The sequence below is a fragment of the Pangasianodon hypophthalmus genome, chromosome 17 (assembly GCF_027358585.1).
Source record: "Pangasianodon hypophthalmus isolate fPanHyp1 chromosome 17, fPanHyp1.pri, whole genome shotgun sequence".
Lineage (NCBI taxonomy): Eukaryota > Metazoa > Chordata > Actinopteri > Siluriformes > Pangasiidae > Pangasianodon > Pangasianodon hypophthalmus.
In genome coordinates, this window is record NC_069726.1 from 24,626,289 (window position 1) to 24,649,754 (window position 23,466).

The 23,466-nt window shown below is 46.0% G+C and overlaps 1 protein-coding gene across 1 annotated transcript; it reads left to right on the forward strand.

Moving 5' to 3' along the window:
- Positions 1–1,633: 1,633 nt before the first annotated feature.
- Positions 1,634–22,922, forward strand: cops4 (COP9 constitutive photomorphogenic homolog subunit 4 (Arabidopsis)). Its single transcript, XM_034312929.2, has 10 exons — positions 1,634–1,782; positions 3,797–3,876; positions 15,780–15,931; positions 17,999–18,102; positions 18,205–18,358; positions 19,170–19,320; positions 19,404–19,574; positions 20,536–20,651; positions 22,459–22,543; positions 22,646–22,922. Exons 1-10 carry the CDS (start codon positions 1,709–1,711, stop codon positions 22,777–22,779), a joined length of 1,221 nt encoding a protein of 406 aa, XP_034168820.1. The 5' UTR covers positions 1,634–1,708; the 3' UTR covers positions 22,780–22,922.
- The last annotated feature ends 544 nt before the right edge of the window (positions 22,923–23,466 follow it).

Consider the following 23,466-nt stretch of genomic DNA (forward strand, 5'->3'; position numbering starts at 1 on the left):
TCCGCCCTGCTTTCCGCTGACGCCTTCTTCCGTGTAGCTGCAGGGAAAAAAAACAAGAAAAAAAAAAACAGTAAAAATAATAAATTATATTAAAAACAGCACACATAAAAGATGAAACTGCAGAGCATGAGATGAACTTGTCTGATAGTACTTTAGTTTTAATACATTTTATTGATATTAGATAAGAAAAAAGGACAAATAAAAGATAACAAATAGGTAGAAAATTTGTCCAATTTGTCCAATTTATTGAATTTTTTATTTTTATATCTTACTTTTGCTGTGTTTATATATATATATATATCTTCTCTCTCTCTCTCTCTTATATTTTATATATATATATATATATATATATATATATATATATATATATATATATATATAATACTGTTAATACTTTAATTTTTAATACACTTATAGATAAAATTAGTTGAATTTTTCCAATTTATTTAATTTAATTTTTTACTTTTTATATCTTACTTTTGCTGTGTGTGTGTGTATATATATATATATATATATATATATATATATATGTAGTAGAGAAAACTGTAAAAATACTAAAATACATTAAAATAGGACAGATAAAATATGAAAATATGTACAAAATGATTTAAATCCTGTTATATATATTAGAAAATATTAAAAGATATTAAAACAGGACATGAAGGAGATGAACTTGTCTGATAATACTTCAGGGTTTAATAGAATGGTTCCCTTCTGAGCCTGGTTCCTCTCAAGGTTCCTCGTGTCGTCTCAGGGAGTTTTTCCTCAAAACCGTCACCTCTGGCTTCTCATTAGGGATAAATTTATAAATGTATAAGTTTAGAATTTATATCTTGAATGTATATATTTCTGTAAAGCTGCTTTGTGACAATGTCCGTTGTTAAAATCGAATTGAATTGTAAACTCTTTTAAAGACGTGTCTGTAAGGTAATGACGAGGTTATACAGAAACCTCATAAACGTAAAATAACTCATAATGAACAGTGATTAGATTTAAACACTATAATTATTTATTAGGTTAATTATAATCGTTTGTTATTGACAGGTTTCACTGTCTGAATAAGTTCCTGGAATGTACAAAACGTAGAGTTTTAAAGTGTTTCTGCTTGTTTTTAATGGTATTTTATCTCATCCTCTAATGACAGAAACTCATGCTGATTCTGTTGATGTTTAAAAATAATAATAATTTAAAAAATCCTTAATAAAGTCATACAGGAACCTGATGGAAACCATTAAACCGAGTCCCTTTATGTGATGGAAACCATTAGAGGTTTTCTCAATGGATTGTAATTTTTTTTTAGACTTCCTCCATGTTTGATGAGTGAAAAATATTTTCTAAAACTATTTTTCTATCATTAAATTATTAAATCTATCAATATTTCCTTCACTGATCTATAAATAAATCATGAAATAAATGTTTAAAGAAATGATTTACCAATAACTTTGTGTAGTTAGACTATTTATTGATTTATTCATTGATTAAAGTACATATTTATTGATTAAATTGAACTTTTTTCCTCAGATTCTTCATGATTTCTGTCAGTACTTCATGTTGTCAAAAATCATAGGCTGAATCCCAAACGGCTGCGTCATAACTACTTAGGTGCACTACATTAAATGGGTTCTGCGCACTATGTAGTGCACTACGTAGGGGAGAGAGGGAGCATTTGGGACGCGGCCCTCAGTGTTCACTGTGAATTGACAGGAAAATGGCGTCTGGTGTGAGGCAGGAGCTCGCGCAGCTCATGAACTCTACCGGTTCTCACAAAGATCTCGTTGGAAAGTATGTATTGTGTTGAAATATTTATTTATTTTACTAATTAATCTGTCAGATTTTGGGGAAATTTTGTTAATATTCGACGCTGTGGTGCAAAAAAATGACGCTATAAGCTAGCTAGGTGATGCTAATGGCTAAGCTGCTGGATTAGCTACAGTTTGCCGGTTAGCTTAGCTTAACTGTTAGCTTGGCTGTTAGCTTAGCTTAGCTTAACTGTTACAAACTGATAAAGTGCATCAGAGACATGTTCAGGGAGGATTTAATCTACATATTTTAAATATTTTTGTACGTTTTTAGACAATTATTTTAGTCTGCATTTTGCTGTTAGCAGGATGACTCTGCAGATCCTTGGAGCTAGAATAATAATAATAATAATAATAATAGTAATGCAGTAGCATTTATGCTAAAAGGAGAATTAGCTAGCTGATAATTGTTATGGTTGAAGCTATAACGGCTGTATGACGCGACATAGCGTTAGTGTCGTATTCTTAAAGTGCTCCTGAAGTCCAGATCACTGTCCTAAACGTTAATAATGGAAACAAAAACAATGACAGGTTTTCATGACTCATCCTGCACTAGTCTTGTGTTCGTCCAATCAAAATATCTCTGGAAGGTGTATGCCCCGCCCCCGGGGGCGTGGCTTGCTCTACAGGAGTAGCTCGTTAGCAGTAAACAGTAAACGCCTGGAGTTTTTTATATCACATCGGAATTACCGTAATTATGTAAAATGGCGACGCGGACGTTCTACTCGACGCTGTTCACGTCCTCGGACTCGGAATTACGCGTTTATATACACGATGTTGATGTTAATAACTGCAACATACACAATTACAGCGTTAAAGACGAGTTTTATGAGGAATAGTGAAGAACGCAGAAAATGCATCAGGTAACAATAACGTTGTTTATTAATAACGCAGCGGTTGGTCATGTGTCGTTGCAAACGTAAACAAAAAACAATAATAATAAAATAATAATAACAGTAACAGCAGTATGAAAATTTTTTTTAAATTTTGATTATTTTAAAAATTAAGATATTATAATTGTTTTTTTTTTTTTTTTTTTTTTTTAAGAGCAGTAATAGCGTTAATTGAAAATGAACATTATTAGGAGTACTGAAATCAGGTACTGACTGGATGCTGTTTCAGCGCGACGTCGCGGTCGTGTCCTTCAGCGTTACGTCACGGCGTGTCCTTCGGCGTTACGTCGCGGTCGTGTCCTTCAGTGCGACGTCACGGCGTGTCCTTCAGCGTTACGTCGCGGCGTCTCCTTCAGCGTTACGTCGCGGCGTCTCCTTCAGCGTTACGTCGCGGCGTCTCCTTCAGCGTTACGTCGCGGCGTGTCCTTCAGTGCGACGTCACGGCGTGTCCTTCAGCGTTACGTCGCGGGCGTGTCCTTCAGCGTTACGTCGCGGGCGTGTCCTTCAGCGTTACGTCGCAGCGTGTCCTTCAGCGTTACGTCGCGGCGTCTCCTTCAGCGTTACGCCGCGGCGTCTCCTTCAGTGTTACGCCGCGGCGTCTCCTTCAGCGTTACGTCGCGGCGTGTCCTTCAGGATTTTTACGTTACGGTAATTCCGACACGGCGTGACCACAGCTTTCTTCGTGTGGAAGAGGGCGGAGTTTGTGTGAGCTGGTGGTCGTGTGACTTTTTTCAGACTGATGGAGAATTCTGTGTTTATACGCAGCGTCTCCATCAGCGAGCGTCAGAGATATCGTTTTATCTCCCTCTCAGACGCTCGAGACGTCTCTCTGTGACGACCGCGCGGCTCTCCGTTACCATCGGCAACGCTGACGCTCGACCTCGCCTCAAACACCCTGGCGTGACAGGGCGGGGCGGGGCGGGACGTACCTCGAACAGCTCCAGTGGGCTGTTGTGTAAATACGCGTCACGCTGACTTTTTGAAAGAAATTGCATCGACATACGGAATCGGATCAGAGAATCGGATCAGAGAATCGGATCAGCGCTCTTGACGCGTTTAATGTGGAATCTAAATTAAACACGGCTTTACTGTTTTGTGTTGCAGGTATCGTCAGATTCTGGAGAAAGCTCTTCAGTTAACGGATACAGAGCAGCTCGAGGCGCTGAAAGCATTCGTGGAAGCGAGTAAGTTGTCAAACGCCGCTGATGATGATACGGAGGCGTGAAAAAGTTTACACCAAACGTTGTGAAACCAAACGCTTATTAAATGTCTAGTGAGGGTGTACAAAGCTGTCACGTTTACTCGATTACACGATTACGATTAAATTCGAGTTAAACCCGATTTTAAAAAATCCTCGATTAAATTTAAACGTTACTGTTCACTGCATGTTTAATAATAGGGTCATAACTCCTCCGTTTCCATGGTTACTCATCACACAAATCAAGGAATGAATTATAATCACTGTAGCTTTTTTATCCTAAAATAATAGAGATTAAATACATTACATTCCTTAATGGGAACTGTGAAAATTATTGAGAAAATCAAATCAAACTATTTCAGTTATAGAGTTAAAGGATTCTGTGTTGAATTGAATTTATAAAATTTATTTTAAGAATTTTTTTTAATTGTTTGCAGTTTTACGTATACTGTTGTTTAACAGTGTTGTTCAGTAATATTATGATACGCCTTATTTTTGATACTTTTTTGACGTGGGGTTAAAAGGCTGTGACGCGGAGTTAAAAGGCTGTGACGGGGTTAAAAGGCTGTGACTCGGGGTTAAAAGGCTGTGACTCGGGGTTAAAAGGCCGTGACGCGGAGTTAAAAGGCTGTGCCTCGTGGATAAAAGGCTGTGCCTCGTGGATAAAAGGCTGTGACTCGTGGATAAAAGGCTGTGACGGGGTTAAAAGGCTGTGACGCGGGGTTAAAAGGCTGTGACGCGGGGTTAAAAGGCCGTGACGCGGGGTTAAAAGGCCGTGACGCGGGGTTAAAAGGCTGTGACTCGGGGTTAAACGGCCGTGACGCGGAGTTAAAAGGCTGTGCCTCGTGGATAAAAGGCTGTGCCTCGTGGATAAAAGGCTGTGCCTCGTGGATAAAAGGCTGTGACTCGTGGATAAAAGGCTGTGACGGGGTTAAAAGGCTGTGACGCGGGGTTAAAAGGCCGTGACGCGGGGTTAAAAGGCCGTGACGCGGGGGTTAAAAGGCCGTGACGCGGGGTTAAAAGGCCGTGACGCGGAGTTAAAAGGCCGTGACGCAGGGTTAAAAGGCCGTGACGCGAGGTTAAAAGGCCGTGACGCGGGGTTAAAAGGCCGTGACGCGGGGTTAAAAGGCCGTGACGCGGGGTTAAAAGGCCGTGACTCGAGGATAAAGGCCGTGACGCGAGGATAAAGGCTGTGACGCGAGGATAAAGGCTGTGACGCGAGGTTAAAAGGCTGTGCCGCGAGGATAAAGGCTTTGACGCGGGGTTAAAGGCTTTGACGCGGGGTTAAAGGCTTTGACGCGGGGTTAAAAGGCCGTGACGCGGGGTTAAAAGACCGTGACGCGGAGTTAAAAGGCCGTGATGCGGGGTTAAAAGGCCGTGACGCGGGGTTAAAAGGCTGTGACGCGGGGTTAAAAGGCTGTGACTCGTGGGTAAAAGGCTGTGACGCGAGGATAAAGGCTGTGACGCGAGGATAAAGGCTGTGCCGCGAGGTTAAAAGGCTGTGACGCGAGGATAAAGGCTGTGACGCGGGGTTAAAAGGCTGTGACGCGAGGATAAAGGCTGTGACGCGAAGTTAAAAGGCTGTGACTCAAGGCTAAAAGACTCTGACTCGTGGATAAAAGGCCGTGACTCGTGGGTAAAAGGCTGTGACGCGAGGATAAAGGCTGTGACGCGGAGTTAAAAGGCTGTGACTCAAGGCTAAAAGACTCTGACTCGAGGTTAAAAGGCTGTGACGCGAGGTTAAAAGGCCGTGACGCGGGGTTAAAAGGCCGTGACGCGAGGTTAAAAGGCTGTGACGCGGGGTTAAAAGGCTGTGACTCAAGGCTAAAAGACTCTGACTCGTGGATAAAAGGCCGTGACTCGTGGGTAAAAGACTCTGACTCGAGGTTAAAAGGCTGTGACGCGAGGTTAAAAGGCTGTGACGCAAGGTTAAAAGGCCGTGACGCGGGGTTAAAAGGCCGTGACGCGAGGTTAAAAGGCCGTGACGCGGAGTTAAAAGGCCGTGACGCGGGGTTAAAAGGCCGTGACGCGGGGTTAAAAGGCCGTGACTCGAGGTTAAAAGGCCGTGACGTGTATAAAAGTCTGTGACACGGGGTTAAAAGGCTGTGACTCGGGGTTAAAAGGCCGTGACGCGGGGTTAAAAGGCCGTGACTCGAGGTTAAAAGGCCGTGACGTGTATAAAAGTCTGTGACGTGGGGTTAAAGGCTTTGACGCGGGGTTAAAGGCTTTGACGCGGGGTTAAAGGCTTTGACGCGGGGTTAAAAGGCCGTGACGCGGGGTTAAAAGGCCGTGACGCGGAGTTAAAAGGCCGTGACGCGGGGTTAAAAGGCCGTGACGCGGGGTTAAAAGGCCGTGACGCGAGGTTAAAAGGCCATGACGCGGAGTTAAAAGGCCGTGACGCGGGGTTAAAAGGCCGTGACTCGAGGTTAAAAGGCCGTGACGTGTATAAAAGTCTGTGACACGGGGTTAAAAGGCTGTGACACGGGGTTAAAAGGCTGTGACGCGGGGTTAAAAGGCTGTGACGCGGGGTTAAAAGTCTGTGACGCGAGGATAAAAGGCTGTGACTCGGGGTCAAAAGGCTGTGACTCGGGGTCAAAAGTCTGTGACGCGAGGATAAAGGCTGTGACGCGAGGATAAAGGCTGTGCCGCGAAGTTAAAAGTCTGTGACGCGAAGTTAAAAGTCTGTGACGCGAGGATAAAGGCTGTGACGCGAGGATAAAGGCTGTGACGCGGGGTTAAAAGGCTGTGACGCGAAGTTAAAAGTCTGTGACGCGAGGATAAAGGCTGTGACGCGAGGATAAAGGCTGTGACGCGAGGTTAAAAGGCTGTGATGCGAGGATAAAGGCTGTGACGCGAGGTTAAAAGGCTGTGACGCGAGGATAAAGGCTGTGACGCGAGGATAAAGGCTGTGACGCGAAGTTAAAAGGCTGTGACGCGAAGTTAAAAGGCTGTGACGCGGGGTTAAAAGGCTGTGACGCGGGGTTAAAAGGCTGTGACGCGGGGTTAAAAGGCTGTGACTCGTGGATAAAAGGCTGTGACTCGGGGTCAAAAGGCTGTGACTCGGGGTCAAAAGTCTGTGACGCGAGGATAAAAGGCTGTGACGCGAGGATAAAGGCTGTGCCGCGAAGTTAAAAGTCTGTGACGCGAAGTTAAAAGTCTGTGACGCGAGGATAAAGGCTGTGACGCGAGGATAAAGGCTGTGACGCGAGGATAAAGGCTGTGACGCGGGGTTAAAAGGCTGTGACGCGAAGTTAAAAGTCTGTGACGCGAGGATAAAGGCTGTGACGCGAGGATAAAGGCTGTGACGCGAGGTTAAAAGGCTGTGACGCGAGGATAAAGGCTGTGACGCGAGGTTAAAAGGCTGTGCCGCGAGGATAAAGGCTGTGACGCGAGGATAAAGGCTGTGACGCGAAGTTAAAAGGCTGTGACGCGAAGTTAAAAGGCTGTGACGCGGGGTTAAAAGGCTGTGACGCGGGGTTAAAAGGCTGTGACGCGGGGTTAAAAGGCTGTGACGCGAGGATAAAAGGCTGTGACTCGGGGTCAAAAGGCTGTGACTCGGGGTCAAAAGTCTGTGACGCGAGGATAAAGGCTGTGACGCGAGGATAAAGGCTGTGCCGCGAAGTTAAAAGTCTGTGACGCGAAGTTAAAAGTCTGTGACGCGAGGATAAAGGCTGTGACGCGAGGATAAAGGCTGTGACGCGAGGATAAAGGCTGTGACGCGAGGATAAAGGCTGTGACGCGGGGTTAAAAGGCTGTGACGCGAAGTTAAAAGTCTGTGACGCGAGGATAAAGGCTGTGACGCGAGGATAAAGGCTGTGACGCGAGGTTAAAAGGCTGTGACGCGAGGATAAAGGCTGTGACGCGAGGTTAAAAGGCTGTGACGCGAGGATAAAGGCTGTGACGCGAGGATAAAGGCTGTGACGCGAAGTTAAAAGGCTGTGACGCGAAGTTAAAAGGCTGTGACGCGGGGTTAAAAGGCTGTGACGCGGGGTTAAAAGGCTGTGACGCGGGGTTAAAAGTCTGTGACGCGAGGATAAAAGGCTGTGACTCGGGGTCAAAAGGCTGTGACTCGGGGTCAAAAGTCTGTGACGCGAGGATAAAGGCTGTGACGCGAGGATAAAGGCTGTGCCGCGAAGTTAAAAGTCTGTGACGCGAAGTTAAAAGTCTGTGACGCGAGGATAAAGGCTGTGACGCGAGGATAAAGGCTGTGACGCGAGGATAAAGGCTGTGACGCGGGGTTAAAAGGCTGTGACGCGAAGTTAAAAGTCTGTGACGCGAGGATAAAGGCTGTGACGCGAGGATAAAAGGCTGTGACGCGAGGATAAAGGCTGTGACGCGAGGTTAAAAGGCTGTGACGCGAGGATAAAGGCTGTGACGCGAGGATAAAGGCTGTGACGCGAAGTTAAAAGGCTGTGACGCGAAGTTAAAAGGCTGTGACGCGGGGTTAAAAGGCTGTGACGCGGGGTTAAAAGGCTGTGACGCGGGGTTAAAAGGCTGTGACGCGAGGATAAAGGCTGTGACGCGGAGTTAAAAGGCTGTGACTCGTGGATAAAGGCTGTGACGCGAGGTTAAAAGGCTGTGACGCGAGGATAAAGGTTGTGACGTGGGGTTAAAAGGCTGTGACTCGTGGATAAAGGCTGTGACGCGAGGTTAAAAGGCTGTGACGCGAGGATAAAGGCTGTGACGCGGAGTTAAAAGGCTGTGACTCAAGGCTAAAAGACTCTGACTCGTGGATAAAAGGCCGTGACTCGTGGGTAAAAGGCCGTGACGCGAGGATAAAGGCTGTGACGCGGAGTTAAAAGGCTGTGACTCGAGGCTAAAAGACTCTGACTCGAGGTTAAAAGGCTGTGACGCGAGGTTAAAAGGCTGTGACGCGAGGTTAAAAGGCCGTGACGCGGGGTTAAAAGGCCGTGACGCGAGGTTAAAAGGCCGTGACGCGGAGTTAAAAGGCCGTGACGCGGGGTTAAAAGGCCGTGACGCGAGGTTAAAAGGCCGTGACGCGGGGTTAAAAGGCCGTGACGCGGGGTTAAAAGGCCGTGACGCGGGGTTAAAAGGCCGTGACGCGGGGTTAAAAGGTCGTGACGTGTATAAAAGTCTGTGACACGGGGTTAAAAGGCTGTGACTCGGGGTTAAAAGGCCGTGACGCGGGGTTAAAAGGCCGTGACTCGAGGTTAAAAGGTCGTGACGTGTATAAAAGTCTGTGACGCGGGGTTAAAGGCTTTGACGCGGGGTTAAAGGCTTTGACGCGGGGTTAAAGGCTTTGACGCGGGGTTAAAAGGCCGTGACGCGGGGTTAAAAGGCCGTGACGCAGAGTTAAAAGGCCGTGACGCGGGGTTAAAAGGCCGTGACGCGAGGTTAAAAGGCCATGACGCGGGGTTAAAAGGCCGTGACGCGGGGTTAAAAGGCCGTGACTCGAGGTTAAAAGGCCGTGACGTGTATAAAAGTCTGTGACACGGGGTTAAAAGGCTGTGACTCGGGGTTAAAAGGCTGTGACGCGGGGTTAAAAGGCTGTGACGCGGGGTTAAAAGGCTGTGACGCGAGGTTAAAAGGCTGTGACGCGGGGTTAAAAGGCTGTGACGCGGGGTTAAAAGTCTGTGACGCGAGGATAAAAGGCTGTGACTCGGGGTCAAAAGGCTGTGACTCGGGGTCAAAAGTCTGTGACGCGAGGATAAAGGCTGTGACGCGAGGATAAAGGCTGTGCCGCGAAGTTAAAAGTCTGTGACGCGAAGTTAAAAGTCTGTGACGCGAGGATAAAGGCTGTGACGCGAGGATAAAGGCTGTGACGCGAGGATAAAGGCTGTGACGCGGGGTTAAAAGGCTGTGACGCGAGGTTAAAAGGCTGTGACGCGAGGATAAAGGCTGTGACGCGAGGATAAAGGCTGTGCCGCGAGGTTAAAAGGCTGTGCCGCGAGGTTAAAAGGCTGTGCCGCGAGGATAAAGGCTGTGCCGCGAGGATAAAGGCTGTGACGCGAGGATAAAGGCTGTGACGCGAAGTTAAAAGGCTGTGACGCGAAGTTAAAAGGCTGTGACGCGGGGTTAAAAGGCTGTGACGCGAGGTTAAAAGGCTGTGACGCGGGGTTAAAAGGCTGTGCTGCGGGGTTAAAAGGCTGTGACTCGTGGATAAAGGCTGTGACGCGAGGATAAAGGCTGTGACGCGGAGTTAAAAGGCTGTGACTCGTGGATAAAGGTTGTGACGCGAGGTTAAAAGGCTGTGACGCGAGGATAAAGGTTGTGACGTGGGGTTAAAAGGCTGTGACTCGTGGATAAAGGCTGTGACGCGAGGTTAAAAGGCTGTGACGCGAGGATAAAGGCTGTGACGCGGAGTTAAAAGGCTGTGACTCAAGGCTAAAAGACTCTGACTCGAGGTTAAAAGGCTGTGACGCGAGGTTAAAAGGCCGTGACGCGAGGTTAAAAGGCCGTGACTCGGGGTTAAAAGGCCGTGACGCGGGGTTAAAAGGCCGTGACTCGAGGTTAAAAGGTCGTGACGTGTATAAAAGTCTGTGACGCGGGGTTAAAGGCTTTGACGCGGGGTTAAAAGGCCGTGACGCGGGGTTAAAAGGCCGTGACGCGGAGTTAAAAGGCCGTGACGCGGGGTTAAAAGGCCGTGACGCGAGGTTAAAAGGCCATGACGCGGGGTTAAAAGGCCGTGACGCGGGGTTAAAAGGCCGTGACTCGAGGTTAAAAGGCCGTGACGTGTATAAAAGTCTGTGACACGGGGTTAAAAGGCTGTGACTCGGGGTTAAAAGGCTGTGACGCGGGGTTAAAAGGCTGTGACGCGGGGTTAAAAGGCTGTGACGCGAGGTTAAAAGGCTGTGACGCGGGGTTAAAAGGCTGTGACGCGGGGTTAAAAGTCTGTGACGCGAGGATAAAAGGCTGTGACTCGGGGTCAAAAGGCTGTGACTCGGGGTCAAAAGGCCGTGACGCGGGGTTAAAAGGCCGTGACTCGAGGTTAAAAGGCCGTGACGTGTATAAAAGTCTGTGACACGGGGTTAAAAGGCTGTGACTCGGGGTTAAAAGGCTGTGACGCGGGGTTAAAAGGCTGTGACGCGGGGTTAAAAGGCTGTGACGCGAGGTTAAAAGGCTGTGACGCGGGGTTAAAAGTCTGTGACGCGAGGATAAAAGGCTGTGACTCGGGGTCAAAAGGCTGTGACTCGGGGTCAAAAGTCTGTGACGCGAGGATAAAGGCTGTGACGCGAGGATAAAGGCTGTGCCGCGAAGTTAAAAGTCTGTGACGCGAAGTTAAAAGTCTGTGACGCGAGGATAAAGGCTGTGACGCGAGGATAAAGGCTGTGACGCGAGGATAAAGGCTGTGACGCGAGGTTAAAAGGCTGTGACGCGAGGTTAAAAGGCTGTGACGCGAGGATAAAGGCTGTGACGCGAGGATAAAGGCTGTGCCGCGAGGTTAAAAGGCTGTGACGCGAGGATAAAGGCTGTGACGCGAGGATAAAGGCTGTGCCGCGAGGTTAAAAGGCTGTGCCGCGAGGTTAAAAGGCTGTGACGCGAGGATAAAGGCTGTGACGCGAGGATAAAGGCTGTGACGCGAGGATAAAGGCTGTGACGCGAAGTTAAAAGGCTGTGACGCGGGGTTAAAAGGCTGTGACGCGAGGTTAAAAGGCTGTGACGCGGGGTTAAAAGGCTGTGCCGCGGGGTTAAAAGTCTGTGACGCGGGGTTAAAAGGCTGTGACGCGGGGTTAAAAGGCTGTGCTGCGGGGTTAAAAGGCTGTGACTCGTGGATAAAGGCTGTGACGCGAGGATAAAGGCTGTGACGCGAGGTTAAAAGGCTGTGACGCGAGGATAAAGGTTGTGACGTGGGGTTAAAAGGCTGTGACTCGTGGATAAAGGCTGTGACGCGAGGTTAAAAGGCTGTGACGCGAGGATAAAGGCTGTGCCGCGAAGTTAAAAGGCTGTGACGTGGGGTTAAAAGGCTGTGACGCGGGGTTAAAAGGCTGTGACGCGGGGTTAAAGGCTGTGACGTGGGGTTAAAAGTCTGTGACGCGAGGTTAAAAGTCTGTGACGCGAGGATAAAGGTTGTGACGTGGGGTTAAAAGGCTGTGACTCGGGGTTAAAAGGCTGTGACGCGGGGTTAAAAGGCTGTGCTGCGGGGTTAAAAGTCTGTGACGCGAGGATAAAGGTTGTCACGTGGGGTTAAAAGGCTGTGACTCGTGGATAAAGGCTGTGACGCGAGGTTAAAAGGCTGTGACGCGAGGATAAAGGTTGTGACGCGGAGTTAAAAGGCTGTGACTCGTGGATAAAGGCTGTGACGCGAGGTTAAAAGGCTGTGACGCGAGGATAAAGGCTGTGATGCGGAGTTAAAAGGCTGTGACGCGAGGATAAAGGCTGTGACGCGAGGATAAAGGCTGTGACGCGAGGATAAAGGCTGTGATGCGGGGTTAAAAGGCTGTGACGCGAGGATAAAGGCTGTGACGCAAGGTTAAAAGGCTGTGACGCGGGGATAAATGTTGTGACGCGGAGTTAAAAGGTTGTGACGCGAGGTTAAAAGGCTGTGACGCGAGGATAAAGGCTGTGCTGCGGGGTTAAAAGGCTGTGACGCGGGGTTAAAAGGCTGTGCTGCGGGGTTAAAAGTCTGTGACGCGAGGATAAAGGTTGTCACGTGGGGTTAAAAGGCTGTGACTCGTGGATAAAGGCTGTGACGCGAGGTTAAAAGGCTGTGACGCGAGGATAAAGGTTGTGACGCGGAGTTAAAAGGCTGTGACTCGTGGATAAAGGCTGTGACGCGAGGTTAAAAGGCTGTGACGCGAGGATAAAGGCTGTGATGCGGAGTTAAAAGGCTGTGACGCGAGGATAAAGGCTGTGACGCGAGGATAAAGGCTGTGACGCGAGGATAAAGGCTGTGACGCGAGGATAAAGGCTGTGATGCGGGGTTAAAAGGCTGTGACGCGAGGATAAAGGCTGTGACGCAAGGTTAAAAGGCTGTGACGCGGGGATAAAGGTTGTGACGCGGAGTTAAAAGGCTGTGACGCGAGGATAAAGGTTGTGACGCGAGGTTAAAAGGCTGTGACGCGAGGATAAAGGCTGTGCTGCGGGGTTAAAAGGCTGTGACGCGAGGTTAAAAGGCTGTGACGCGAGGATAAAGGCTGTGACGCGGGGTTAAAAGGCTGTGACGCGGGGTTAAAAGGCTGTGACGCGGGGTTAAAAGGCTGTGACTCGGGGTTAAAAGGCTGTGACGCGGGGTTAAAAGGCTGTGCTGCGGGGTTAAAAGTCTGTGACGCGAGGATAAAGGTTGTGACGTGGGGTTAAAAGGCTGTGACTCGTGGATAAAGGCTGTGACGCAAGGTTAAAAGGCTGTGACGCGAGGATAAAGGTTGTGACGTGGGGTTAAAAGTCTGTGACTCGTGGATAAAGGCTGTGACGCGAGGTTAAAAGGCTGTGACGCGAGGATAAAGGCTGTGACGCGAGGATAAAGGCTGTGACGCGAGGATAAAGGCTGTGACGCGGGGTTAAAAGGCTGTGACGCGAGGATAAAGGCTGTGACGCAAGGTTAAAAGGCTGTGACGCGGGGATAAAGGTTGTGACGCGGAGTTAAAAGGCTGTGACGCGAGGATAAAGGTTGTGACGCGAGGTTAAAAGGCTGTGACGCGAGGATAAAGGCTGTGCTGCGGGATTAAAAGGCTGTGACGCGAGGTTAAAAGGCTGTGACGCGATTATAAAGGCTGTGACGCGGGGTTAAAAGGCTGTGACGCGGGGTTAAAAGGCTGTGACTCGGGGTTAAAAGGCTGTGACGCGGGGTTAAAAGGCTGTGCTGCGGGGTTAAAAGTCTGTGACGCGAGGATAAAGGTTGTGACGTGGGGTTAAAAGGCTGTGACTCGTGGATAAAGGCTGTGACGCAAGGTTAAAAGGCTGTGACGCGAGGATAAAGGTTGTGACGTGGGGTTAAAAGGCTGTGACTCGTGGATAAAGGCTGTGACGCGAGGTTAAAAGGCTGTGACGCGAGGATAAAGGCTGTGCCGCGAAGTTAAAAGGCTGTGACGCGGGGTTAAAAGGCTGTGACTCGGGGTTAAAAGGCTGTGACTCGGGGTTAAAAGGCTGTGACGCGGGGTTAAAAGGCTGTGCTGCGGGGTTAAAAGTCTGTGACGCGAGGATAAAGGTTGTGACGTGGGGTTAAAAGGCTGTGACTCGTGGATAAAGGCTGTGACGCGAGGTTAAAAGGCTGTGACGCGAGGATAAAGGATTGTGACACGGAGTTAAAAGGCTGTGACTCGTGGATAAAGGCTGTGACGCGAGGTTAAAAGTCTGTGACGCGAGGATAAAGGCTGTGACGTGGGGTTAAAAGGCTGTGACGCGAGGATAAAGGCCGTGACGCGAGGATAAAGGCTGTGACGCGAGGATAAAGGCTGTGATGCGGGGTTAAAAGGCTGTGACGCGAGGATAAAGGCTGTGACGCAAGGTTAAAAGGCTGTGACGCGGGGATAAAGGTTGTGACGCGGAGTTAAAAGGCTGTGACGCGAGGATAAAGGTTGTGACGCGAGGTTAAAAGGCTGTGACGCGAGGATAAAGGCTGTGACGCAAGGTTAAAAGGCTGTGACGCGGGGATAAAGGTTGTGACGCGGAGTTAAAAGGCTGTGACGCGAGGATAAAGGCTGTGACGCGAGGATAAAGGCTGTGACGCGAGGTTAAAAGGCTGTGACGCGAGGTTAAAAGGCTGTGACGCGGGGTTAAAAGTCTGTGACGCGAGGTTAAAAGGCTGTGACGCGAGGTTTAAAAGTCTGTGACGCGAGGTTAAAAGGCTGTGACGCGAGGTTTAAAAGGCTGTGACTCGGGGTTAAAAGGTTGTGATGCGAGGATAAAGGCCGTGACGCGAGGATAAAGGCCGTGACGCGGGGTTAAAAGGCTGTGACGCGAGGTTAAAAGGCTGTGACGCGAGGATAAAGGCTGTGACGCGAGGATAAAGGCTGTGCTGCGGGGTTAAAAGGCTGTGACGCGAGGTTAAAAGGCTGTGACGCGAGGATAAAGGCTGTGACGCGGGGTTAAAGGCTGTGCTGCGAGGTTAAAAGGCTGTGACGCGAGGATAAAGGCTGTGCCGCGGGGTTAAAAGGCTGTGACGCGAGGATAAAGGCTGTGACGCGTGGTTAAATGGCTGTGCCGCGGGGTTAAAAGTCTGTGACGCGAGGATAAAGGCTGTGACGCGAGAATAAAGGCTGTGCCGCGGGGTTAAAAGGCTGTGACGCGAGGTTAAAAGGCTGTGCCGCGGGGTTAAAAGGCTGTGACGCGAGGTTAAAAGGCTGTGCCGCGGGGTTAAAAGGCTGTGACGCGAGGATAAAGGCTGTGACGCGAGGATAAAGGCTGTGCCGCGGGGTTAAAAGGCTGTGACGCGAGGATAAAGGCTGTGACGCGAGGATAAAGGCTGTGACGCGAGGATAAAGGCTGTGCCGCGGGGTTAAAAGGCTGTGACGCGGGGTTAAAAGGCTATTTGGAATCACATTGCCACATTTTTATTATGTATTTATGTCTTTAAGTCCATTTTAAATCTACTTTTATTGTGAATTTCAAAAAAAATCTGATTACTCGTTTAATCGTTGAAATAATCATCAGATTACTCGATTGTTAGTATAATATGAAATAATCGTCAGTATCATATGAAGTAATCGTCAGTGTGATATGAAGTAATCGTCAGCGTGATATGAAGTAATCGTCAGCGTGATATGAAATAATCGTCAGCGTGATATGAAGTAATCGTCAGTGTGATATGAAGTAATCGTCAGTGTGATATGAAGTAATCGTCAGTATAATATGACGTAATCGCTAGTGCCGATTATTGAATATGAAATAATCGCTAGTGCCAGCAGCCCTACACACTTCTGCACAGCGCTGTACTCTGTGTTACTGATTATTGGAAGGAAGATGAATGTTCTTCCTCTCGTTCCTGTGCAGTGGTCAATGAGAACGTGAGTCTGGTCATATCCCGGCAGCTCCTCACTGACTTCTGCACACACCTCCCGAATCTACCGGACGGCACGGCCAAATCCGTCTACCACTTCACCCTCGAGAAGATCCAGCCCCGAGTCATCTCCTTTGAAGAGCAGGTGAGTTCCAGAGGAGCTTATCTCATACGCAGCTTCCCTCAGGGTTCTTTTAAATACGAATCTCAGTCCAGGACTGTTAGTGAATAAGAAATCATCTGAGATTCCGATTCGCCTGAAGATCAGTGTGATGCAGCGGAGTTAATGTTAATACCCCGAACATGATTTATTCCTCTTATACCGCAGCCAGGTTTTAATTTCTGAAAGAACCATGCATGAAGTTACTTCCTGTTCTGTCTTACGTTATAGCAGCTATAAACAATCGTTCCCTCACCAGCCTCTCTCTCTCTCTCTCTCTTTTTTTTTTTTTTGAAAATTAAGTTTTTATTGATTTTCCTCATATATAACATCTCAAATACCAGTACAAAAAAATAAATAAATAAATAAATAAATTTTTGCGCACAATTTAAACCATTCCCGCAAGTTTAGCTTTTATAACGCGAGAAATTCCCACACAAATGTATTTCCTTCATCTCAGATCACATTATGAAATACATCAACAGACGCGAAAAAAAGAATTCACCGGTTCAAACAGTGTGTCTTTATTTTAGAGTTTAATTAAACAAACAGCGCTGCACACAGCCGGCCGTCTCTGACTGTCGCTGAGCGCTGTCGCTCTCCGTGGCCTGCGTCACACTCCTCTTATTCACACAAGGCCGTGTGACGCGCTTTAATATTCTGAGTCATAATGAGCTGCTTCTGAAGATAGAATCAGCTTCCAAATTATATTATTTTAATCCCGAAATTCAAACATTAAATGCTGTTTTGTGTGTGAGTGGACTCTCTTTATAGTGTGTGAGTGGACAGAGCGCGCCTGCCGACTCAACACCGCCGCAACGAAGCGCGAGGAAATCATCATCTCTGTCTTAAAATGCGCCTTTTATCGAAAGTTAACATGAATGAACATAAGACAGTGTGTAAAACTAGTCTCCTGCTTACTGATATTCATCCTCTCTCACGTAATGTTTCAACCGCGAGGAGACCCAACAGCTCGGTATGCAGTGTATTTTTCCTTAACTGTTATTTAATTTATGTCGAAATAAACATAATTCACTAAAATGGTTTTTTAATCTTAGAGAGCTTTTTTTTTTTCTTAAAATAAAAAAGTCTGACACACTGACTTTTTTTAAAAAAAAGATATTGAACTGAACCTGGAATATATGAAGTTCACTGACTCTGAAAGGCATTAATATATAGTTTTAATACAGTTCTTAATGTTATTAAGCTGTTTTGAAAACCACCATACATTAAAATCTGTAGATATAAATAAATGAAGATTATTAATTTAGCCCGATGTGTCAAAATTTATTCTCCCCCCATAATCTTTAAATCCCCCCATGTGACCCATGTAAGGGAGGAATTCCCCTCAGTTTAAAAAAACGAAATTCAGGCCCTGCTCATTGTTTTTAATCCGAAGAATCTTAGAGACTTATCTCCTAAAAGACATATCTGGTGAAAGTGGAAGGTCAAATCCTAAACATCTTCCAAGATATTTCAGAACAATTTCCCCAAAAAGGTTGAATCTTTGTACAGAAAGCATGAATGTATGTGCCAGTGTTTATTATCATATCTGATATTATTATCATTATTTATGCTTATTATCTGGCGTGTAATAATATCTATGTAATACTTTATACTTTTATCGCTTCCTTTACGTCCCTCCCACTGTCGGACAAAACTCTGCGTCCGTATCTATGTCTCTATTCACGTCTCGTTGGCAAATCGATCTCAGCCAGACTCTTTTGTTTCTCTTTCTCAAAGTTATTAAAATTAAAATCACAGACACCAAGAAACCGTAAAGCATAAACAGTCCTGAAGATCTAAGAAGAAACTTAGTCACAGCTTTATCTCCGGTCTGAAACTGGAGACTCCTTCTATAAACTTTACAGAAACGTTACCTTATCAACCTTTTTTTTTAAAAGATCTGTTTATTATTAGTAGAGCGTCTGCTGTACTGTGAATGAGCTGTTACCATAGAAACAGTAACGCATTAGAATGAGTGCGTCAGTATAAACCTGTGTTGCCGTATGGAATAAAAAATGCTGTATTAATTGATGTACGCTCCTGCAGGTGGCGTCGATCAGACAGCATTTAGCCACTATATACGAGAAAGAGGAGGACTGGAGGAACGCTGCGCAGGTTTTAGTGGGCATCCCGCTCGAGACGGGACAGAAGTAAGTCTTATTTATGAGAAGATGTGTTGCTAAGTCCTGTTTTTGTCTTGCGTGATGTGATCCAGCTCAACGTCCCGCTCTCTGCTCTCTCTGTCCTCTCAGACAGTACAACGTCGACTACAAGTTAGACACGTACCTGAAGATCGCTCGGCTCTACCTGGAGGACGATGATCCGGTTCAGGCCGAGGCCTACATCAACCGCGCCTCCTTACTGCAGAACGAGTCCACAAACGAGCAGCTGCAGATCCACTACAAGGTGCACAGACTGCAGTTAATATCCAGCCTCACGCTGTGTGTGTGTCGTTCTAATAAACCACACGGTTATTTCAGGCTGCGTTCAGAGTCGAGTTAAAGAGCACTTACAGCACCAAACCCAAAGAATCACACTTCTTCAGTGTAATAAACTAATAATACACTTTATTTGTAGAGTCATAGTGCATATTTACTATAATCTGACAGTCAGGAAGATAGAGAGAGAGAGAGAGATAGATAGATAGATAGATAGATAGAGAGAGAGAGAGATAGATAGATAGAGAGAGAGAGAGAGAGAGAGAGAGAGATAGATAGATAGATAGATAGATAGACGGGGTAAGAAGCCCAGAAACCACATGTGCGTTTTATGTAAATCAGTTTTCTGTCTAGTTTTTCACCACAGCAGTAGAAACGATATTTACATGCCTAATTTTTATTAAAAATGTCTTTAAAAAAAATTATATATAATTTTTTTTAAATGTCTTTTACATCTTTCTATTTATTTGTATCTTTTTTGTTACCATATTTTAAATATTTTGATTTATTTCATATAAATAATCAGCTTCATTTTTTAAAAATATCTTTTTTAATTATTTTGTTCAATTTTTTAAAAATATATTTTTAAATTGCGAACAGTTTTTGTTTTAGATAGACGAGACGGAGAAATGTTTTTTTGGTTTTTTTTGATAGCGTGACACATTAATTCTCAGATGTCGCTGGTCATTAACAGTGAGCGGAGTGTTTGAGATTTGCTCGATTATAAATACTGTTTCATGCTTTTTAAAATGTTTTTTATTTATTTTTTTTATTTAAAGGTGTGCTACGCCAGAGTGTTGGACTACAGGAGGAAGTTTATAGAAGCAGCCCAGCGCTACAACGAGCTTTCTTACAAATCCATAGTGCACGAGAGCGAGCGCCTGGAGGCTCTGAAGCACGCTCTGCACTGCACGATTCTGGCCTCGGCAGGTGAGACGTCGCCGTTTTATTCAGAACGCGTATCGGATCCGATGGTGCTCTGTAGCCTGACTGTGGCTCTGATCGTTCCTCAGGGCAGCAGCGGTCTCGGATGTTGGCTACGCTGTTTAAGGACGAGCGATGTCAGCAGCTGGCTGCGTACGGCATTCTCGAGAAGATGTATCTGGATCGGATCATCCGGGGGAACCAGCTCCAGGAGTTCGCTGCTATGCTGATGCCCCATCAGAAAGCCACCACCGCAGATGGTGAGTCACGTGTAGCCAGGAAAGAGACAGGTGTAGCCAGGAAAGAGTCACGTGTAACCAGAAGAGAGTCACGTGTAGCCAGAAGAGAGTCAGGTGTAGCCAGGAAAGAGACACGTGTAACCAGAAGAGAGTCACGTGTAGCCAGAAGAGAGTCAGGTGTAGCCAGGAAAGAGTCAGGTGTAGCCAGAAGAGAGTCAGGTGTAGCCAGAAGAGAGTCAGGTGTAGCCAGAAGAGAGTCACGTGTAGCCAGGAAAGAGTCACGTGTAGCCAGGAAAGAGTCACGTGTAGCCAGGAAAGAGTCACAGGGGCAGAAAGGAGTCATGTATAGCCAGAAGAGAGTCACGTATAGCTAGAAGAGAGTCACTTGTGGCCAGGAAAGAGTCACGTGTGGCCAGGAAAGAGTCACGTGTGGCCAGAAAAGAGTCACGTGTGGCCAGAAGAGAGTCACGTGTGGCCAGAAGAGAGTCACATATAACCAGCAAAGAATCATTTGGGCAGAAAAGAGTCACTTGGGCAGAAAAGAGTCACGTGTGGCCAGAAGAGAGTCACGTGTGGCCAGAAGAGAGTCACGTGTAGCCAGAAGAGAGTCACGTGTGGCCAGAAGAGAGTCACGTGTAGCCAGAAGAGAGTGACGTGTGGCCAGAAGAGAGTCATTGGGCAGAAGAGAGTCATGAGGGAAACATGCTTCGATAAGATTAATATTAGAAGAAGAATTTGCTGTTTATAATGTAACTATAAACGGATACAAATTATGACGTCATTTTTTAATGAATAAAGAATATATTAATTGTTGGAGAGTTGCTGTGGTGTGTGAGAAATAAACCCGTTGGGGCGGTGCTGCTGTAGGAAATGAATCTGCAGTATCTCAGTGTTGCACCAGCAGTGAGTGTGATTCACAGTGATAACGGAGAACAGTGAGTGTGGAATGTGATGTTTCTCGTGACTTGTATCTTCACTTCAGGCTCGAGTATCCTGGATCGAGCTGTCATTGAGCACAATCTTCTCTCTGCTAGCAAACTGTACAACAACATCACGTTCGAGGAGCTAGGTGCACTTCTGGAGATCCCACCTGCAAAGGTAGGGCTGAATAAAGCTCATCTCGGCTCTTCATGACGGATTTATTGAACTCCTGAACACTTATTTACATTACATATCGATAAATGAATTCAGCCACAGAAAACCTGAAGCCACGACCCTTTAACACCATCTGACTGAGGTGCACTTAACATTCGCTCTGTGTTTAGTACGGTTAGTGTTGGTGCCTGTTGGAGGTTGTTAACTAATTACATCAAATAATGCTTTTAGTCAACTTTGTTTTTGCATTAAGGTTGAAAATGTATACATAACATGAAAAATTCTGCAGTATGTGACATGCATTCATTAAGATTTTTTTTTTCATTTAGCCAAAAATATTCATATTACCCCCAAAAACAGTCATATAGCCCCAAAAAGAGTCGAATAGCCCCAAAAAGAGTCGAATAGCCCCAAAAAGAGTCGAATATCCCCAGAAAGAGTCGAATATCCCCAGAAAGAGTCGAATAGCCCCAAAAAGAGTCGAATAGCCCCAAAAAGAGTCGAATAGCCCCCAAAAGAGTCGAATAGCCCCCAAAAGAGTCATATATCCCCAAAAAGAGTCGAATAGCCCCAAAAAGAGTCGAATAGCCCCAAAAAGAGTCGAATAGCCCCAAAAAGAGTCGTATAGCCCCAAAAAGAGTCATGTGTCCCCAAAAAGAGTCATGTGTCCCCAAAAAGAGTCGTATATCCCCAAAAAGAGTCATGTGTCCCCAAAAAGAGTCATATAGCCCCAAAAAGAGTCATATATCCCCAAAAAGAGTCATATATCCCCAAAAAGAGTCATGTGTCCCCAAAAAGAGTCATATAGCCCCAAAAAGAGTCATATATCCCCAAAAAGAGTCATTTATCCCCGAAAGAGTCGAATAGCCCCAAAAAGAGTCATATAGCCCCAAAAAGAGTCATATATCCCCAAAAAGAGTCATTTATCCCCAAAAGAGTCGAATAGCCCCAAAAAGAGTCATGTGTCCCCAAAAAGAGTCATATATCCCCAAAAAGAGTCATATATCCCCAAAAAGAGTCATGTGTCCCCAAAAAGAGTCATATATCCCCAAAAAGAGTCATTTATCCTCAAAAAGAGTCATTTATCCCCAAAAAGAGTCATTTATCCCCAAAAAGAGTCATATAGCCCCAAAAAGAGTCATTTATCCCCAAAAAGAGTCATATAGCCCCCAAAAGAGTCATATGTCCCCAAAAAGAGTCATTTGTCCCCGAAAGTGTCGTATATCCCTCAAAAGAGTCATTTGTCCCCAAAAAGAGTCATTTGTCCCCAAAAAGAGTCATGTAGCCCCAAAAAGAGTCATATGTCCCCAAAAAGAGTCATTTGTCCCTGAAAGTGTCGTATATCCCTCAAAAGAGTCATGTGTCCCCAAAAAGAGTCATGTGTCCCCCAAAAGTGTCATATGTCCCCAAAAGAGTCATATATCCCCCAAAAGAGTGATAAAGCCCCAAAAAGAGGCGCGTAGCCCCAAAAAGAGTCATATGTCCCCAAAGAGTCGTATAGCCCCCCCGAAAAAAAAGAGTCAAATATCCCCAAAAAGACTTGTATATACTGAAAAGAGTCATGTAGCCCTGAAGGGAGTCATATTGTCCCAAAAGGGTAGCCCAAATGAGTCGTTTAGCTTAAAGGAGTCAATCAAACCAAAACGTTTTTTTTGTGTTTCAGTAGATGTTCAGTGTCTAAAAATAAAATATTGGACCTTAAACCTTAGCATGCTGATTTTTTTTTTAACACTGTAATGAGAAGTATACTCATTAATTATATAATTCTACTCATTAATACTATAATTAAACTCTTTGCATTTGTGCGCAGGCGGAGAAAATCGCCTCCCAGATGATCACAGAGGGTCGTATGAACGGCTTCATCGACCAGATAGACGGCATCGTCCACTTTGAGAGTAAGTCTGATCTTCTGTAACCTGCGCCGCTGCTCTCAGTAGCTCAGTAGCTCTCTCTGAAGCTTCAGCAGTTACAGAGCTCTGTGTTTTCTCTCCTGTCAGCTCGAGAGCCGCTGCCCACCTGGGACAAACAGATCCAGTCGCTCTGCTTCCAGGTGAACAACCTGCTGGAGAAGATCAGTCAGGCAGCACCGGAGTGGACGGCGCAGGCCATGGAGGCCCAGATGTCCCAATAAACCGAGACACGTCCCGACATCGCACCACCTCCACGTCACACTTTACAGAGGCACTTCTAAAGGACGCTTTATGAACGTTACCATGGACACAGCATGTGAAGATCTCCTGAAGTCTGAATAAACCTTTGTGTAAATCTACAAAGCCTCGTTTTGGTTTATCTGGTCATTTATTTATAAGAGTAAAGAAAATGTTGCTTCACAATGTATTTAGGCCGGTTATAATTTCTGTACACTGATCAGAACATTTATAAGTTCAAATAGCAGATTTATAGAGAACCACTTTTTTGGGCTCTGGAAAAGGAACCGTAGCCCGTAACTGTTTATACGATCTCTCGTATCGTCAGCGTGTGTAGAGACGTTACGAAGAAAAATAATCTTTTGCCGATCTGATCTGAGAATGAAGCTGGTACGAAGCTGAGCACGTAAAACATAAATCACACTGAATAACTCATTATTTAATTTATATTTAACTACTTCGCTTTAGAAGTTAGATACAGCTACTACTGTTTCTCATCTGAACAAAAAAAAGTCTCTGGACACGCCCACATGTGACTAAAACATCTCTCTCGAAGTTAATAAGACAAAACCTCTGACTGTTACACAGACCTGACACTGGAGACTCCTTCCATAAATGTTGAAATGAAAACGTCATCGTATCAACGATTACTCACGTTTTTTAAATCTGTT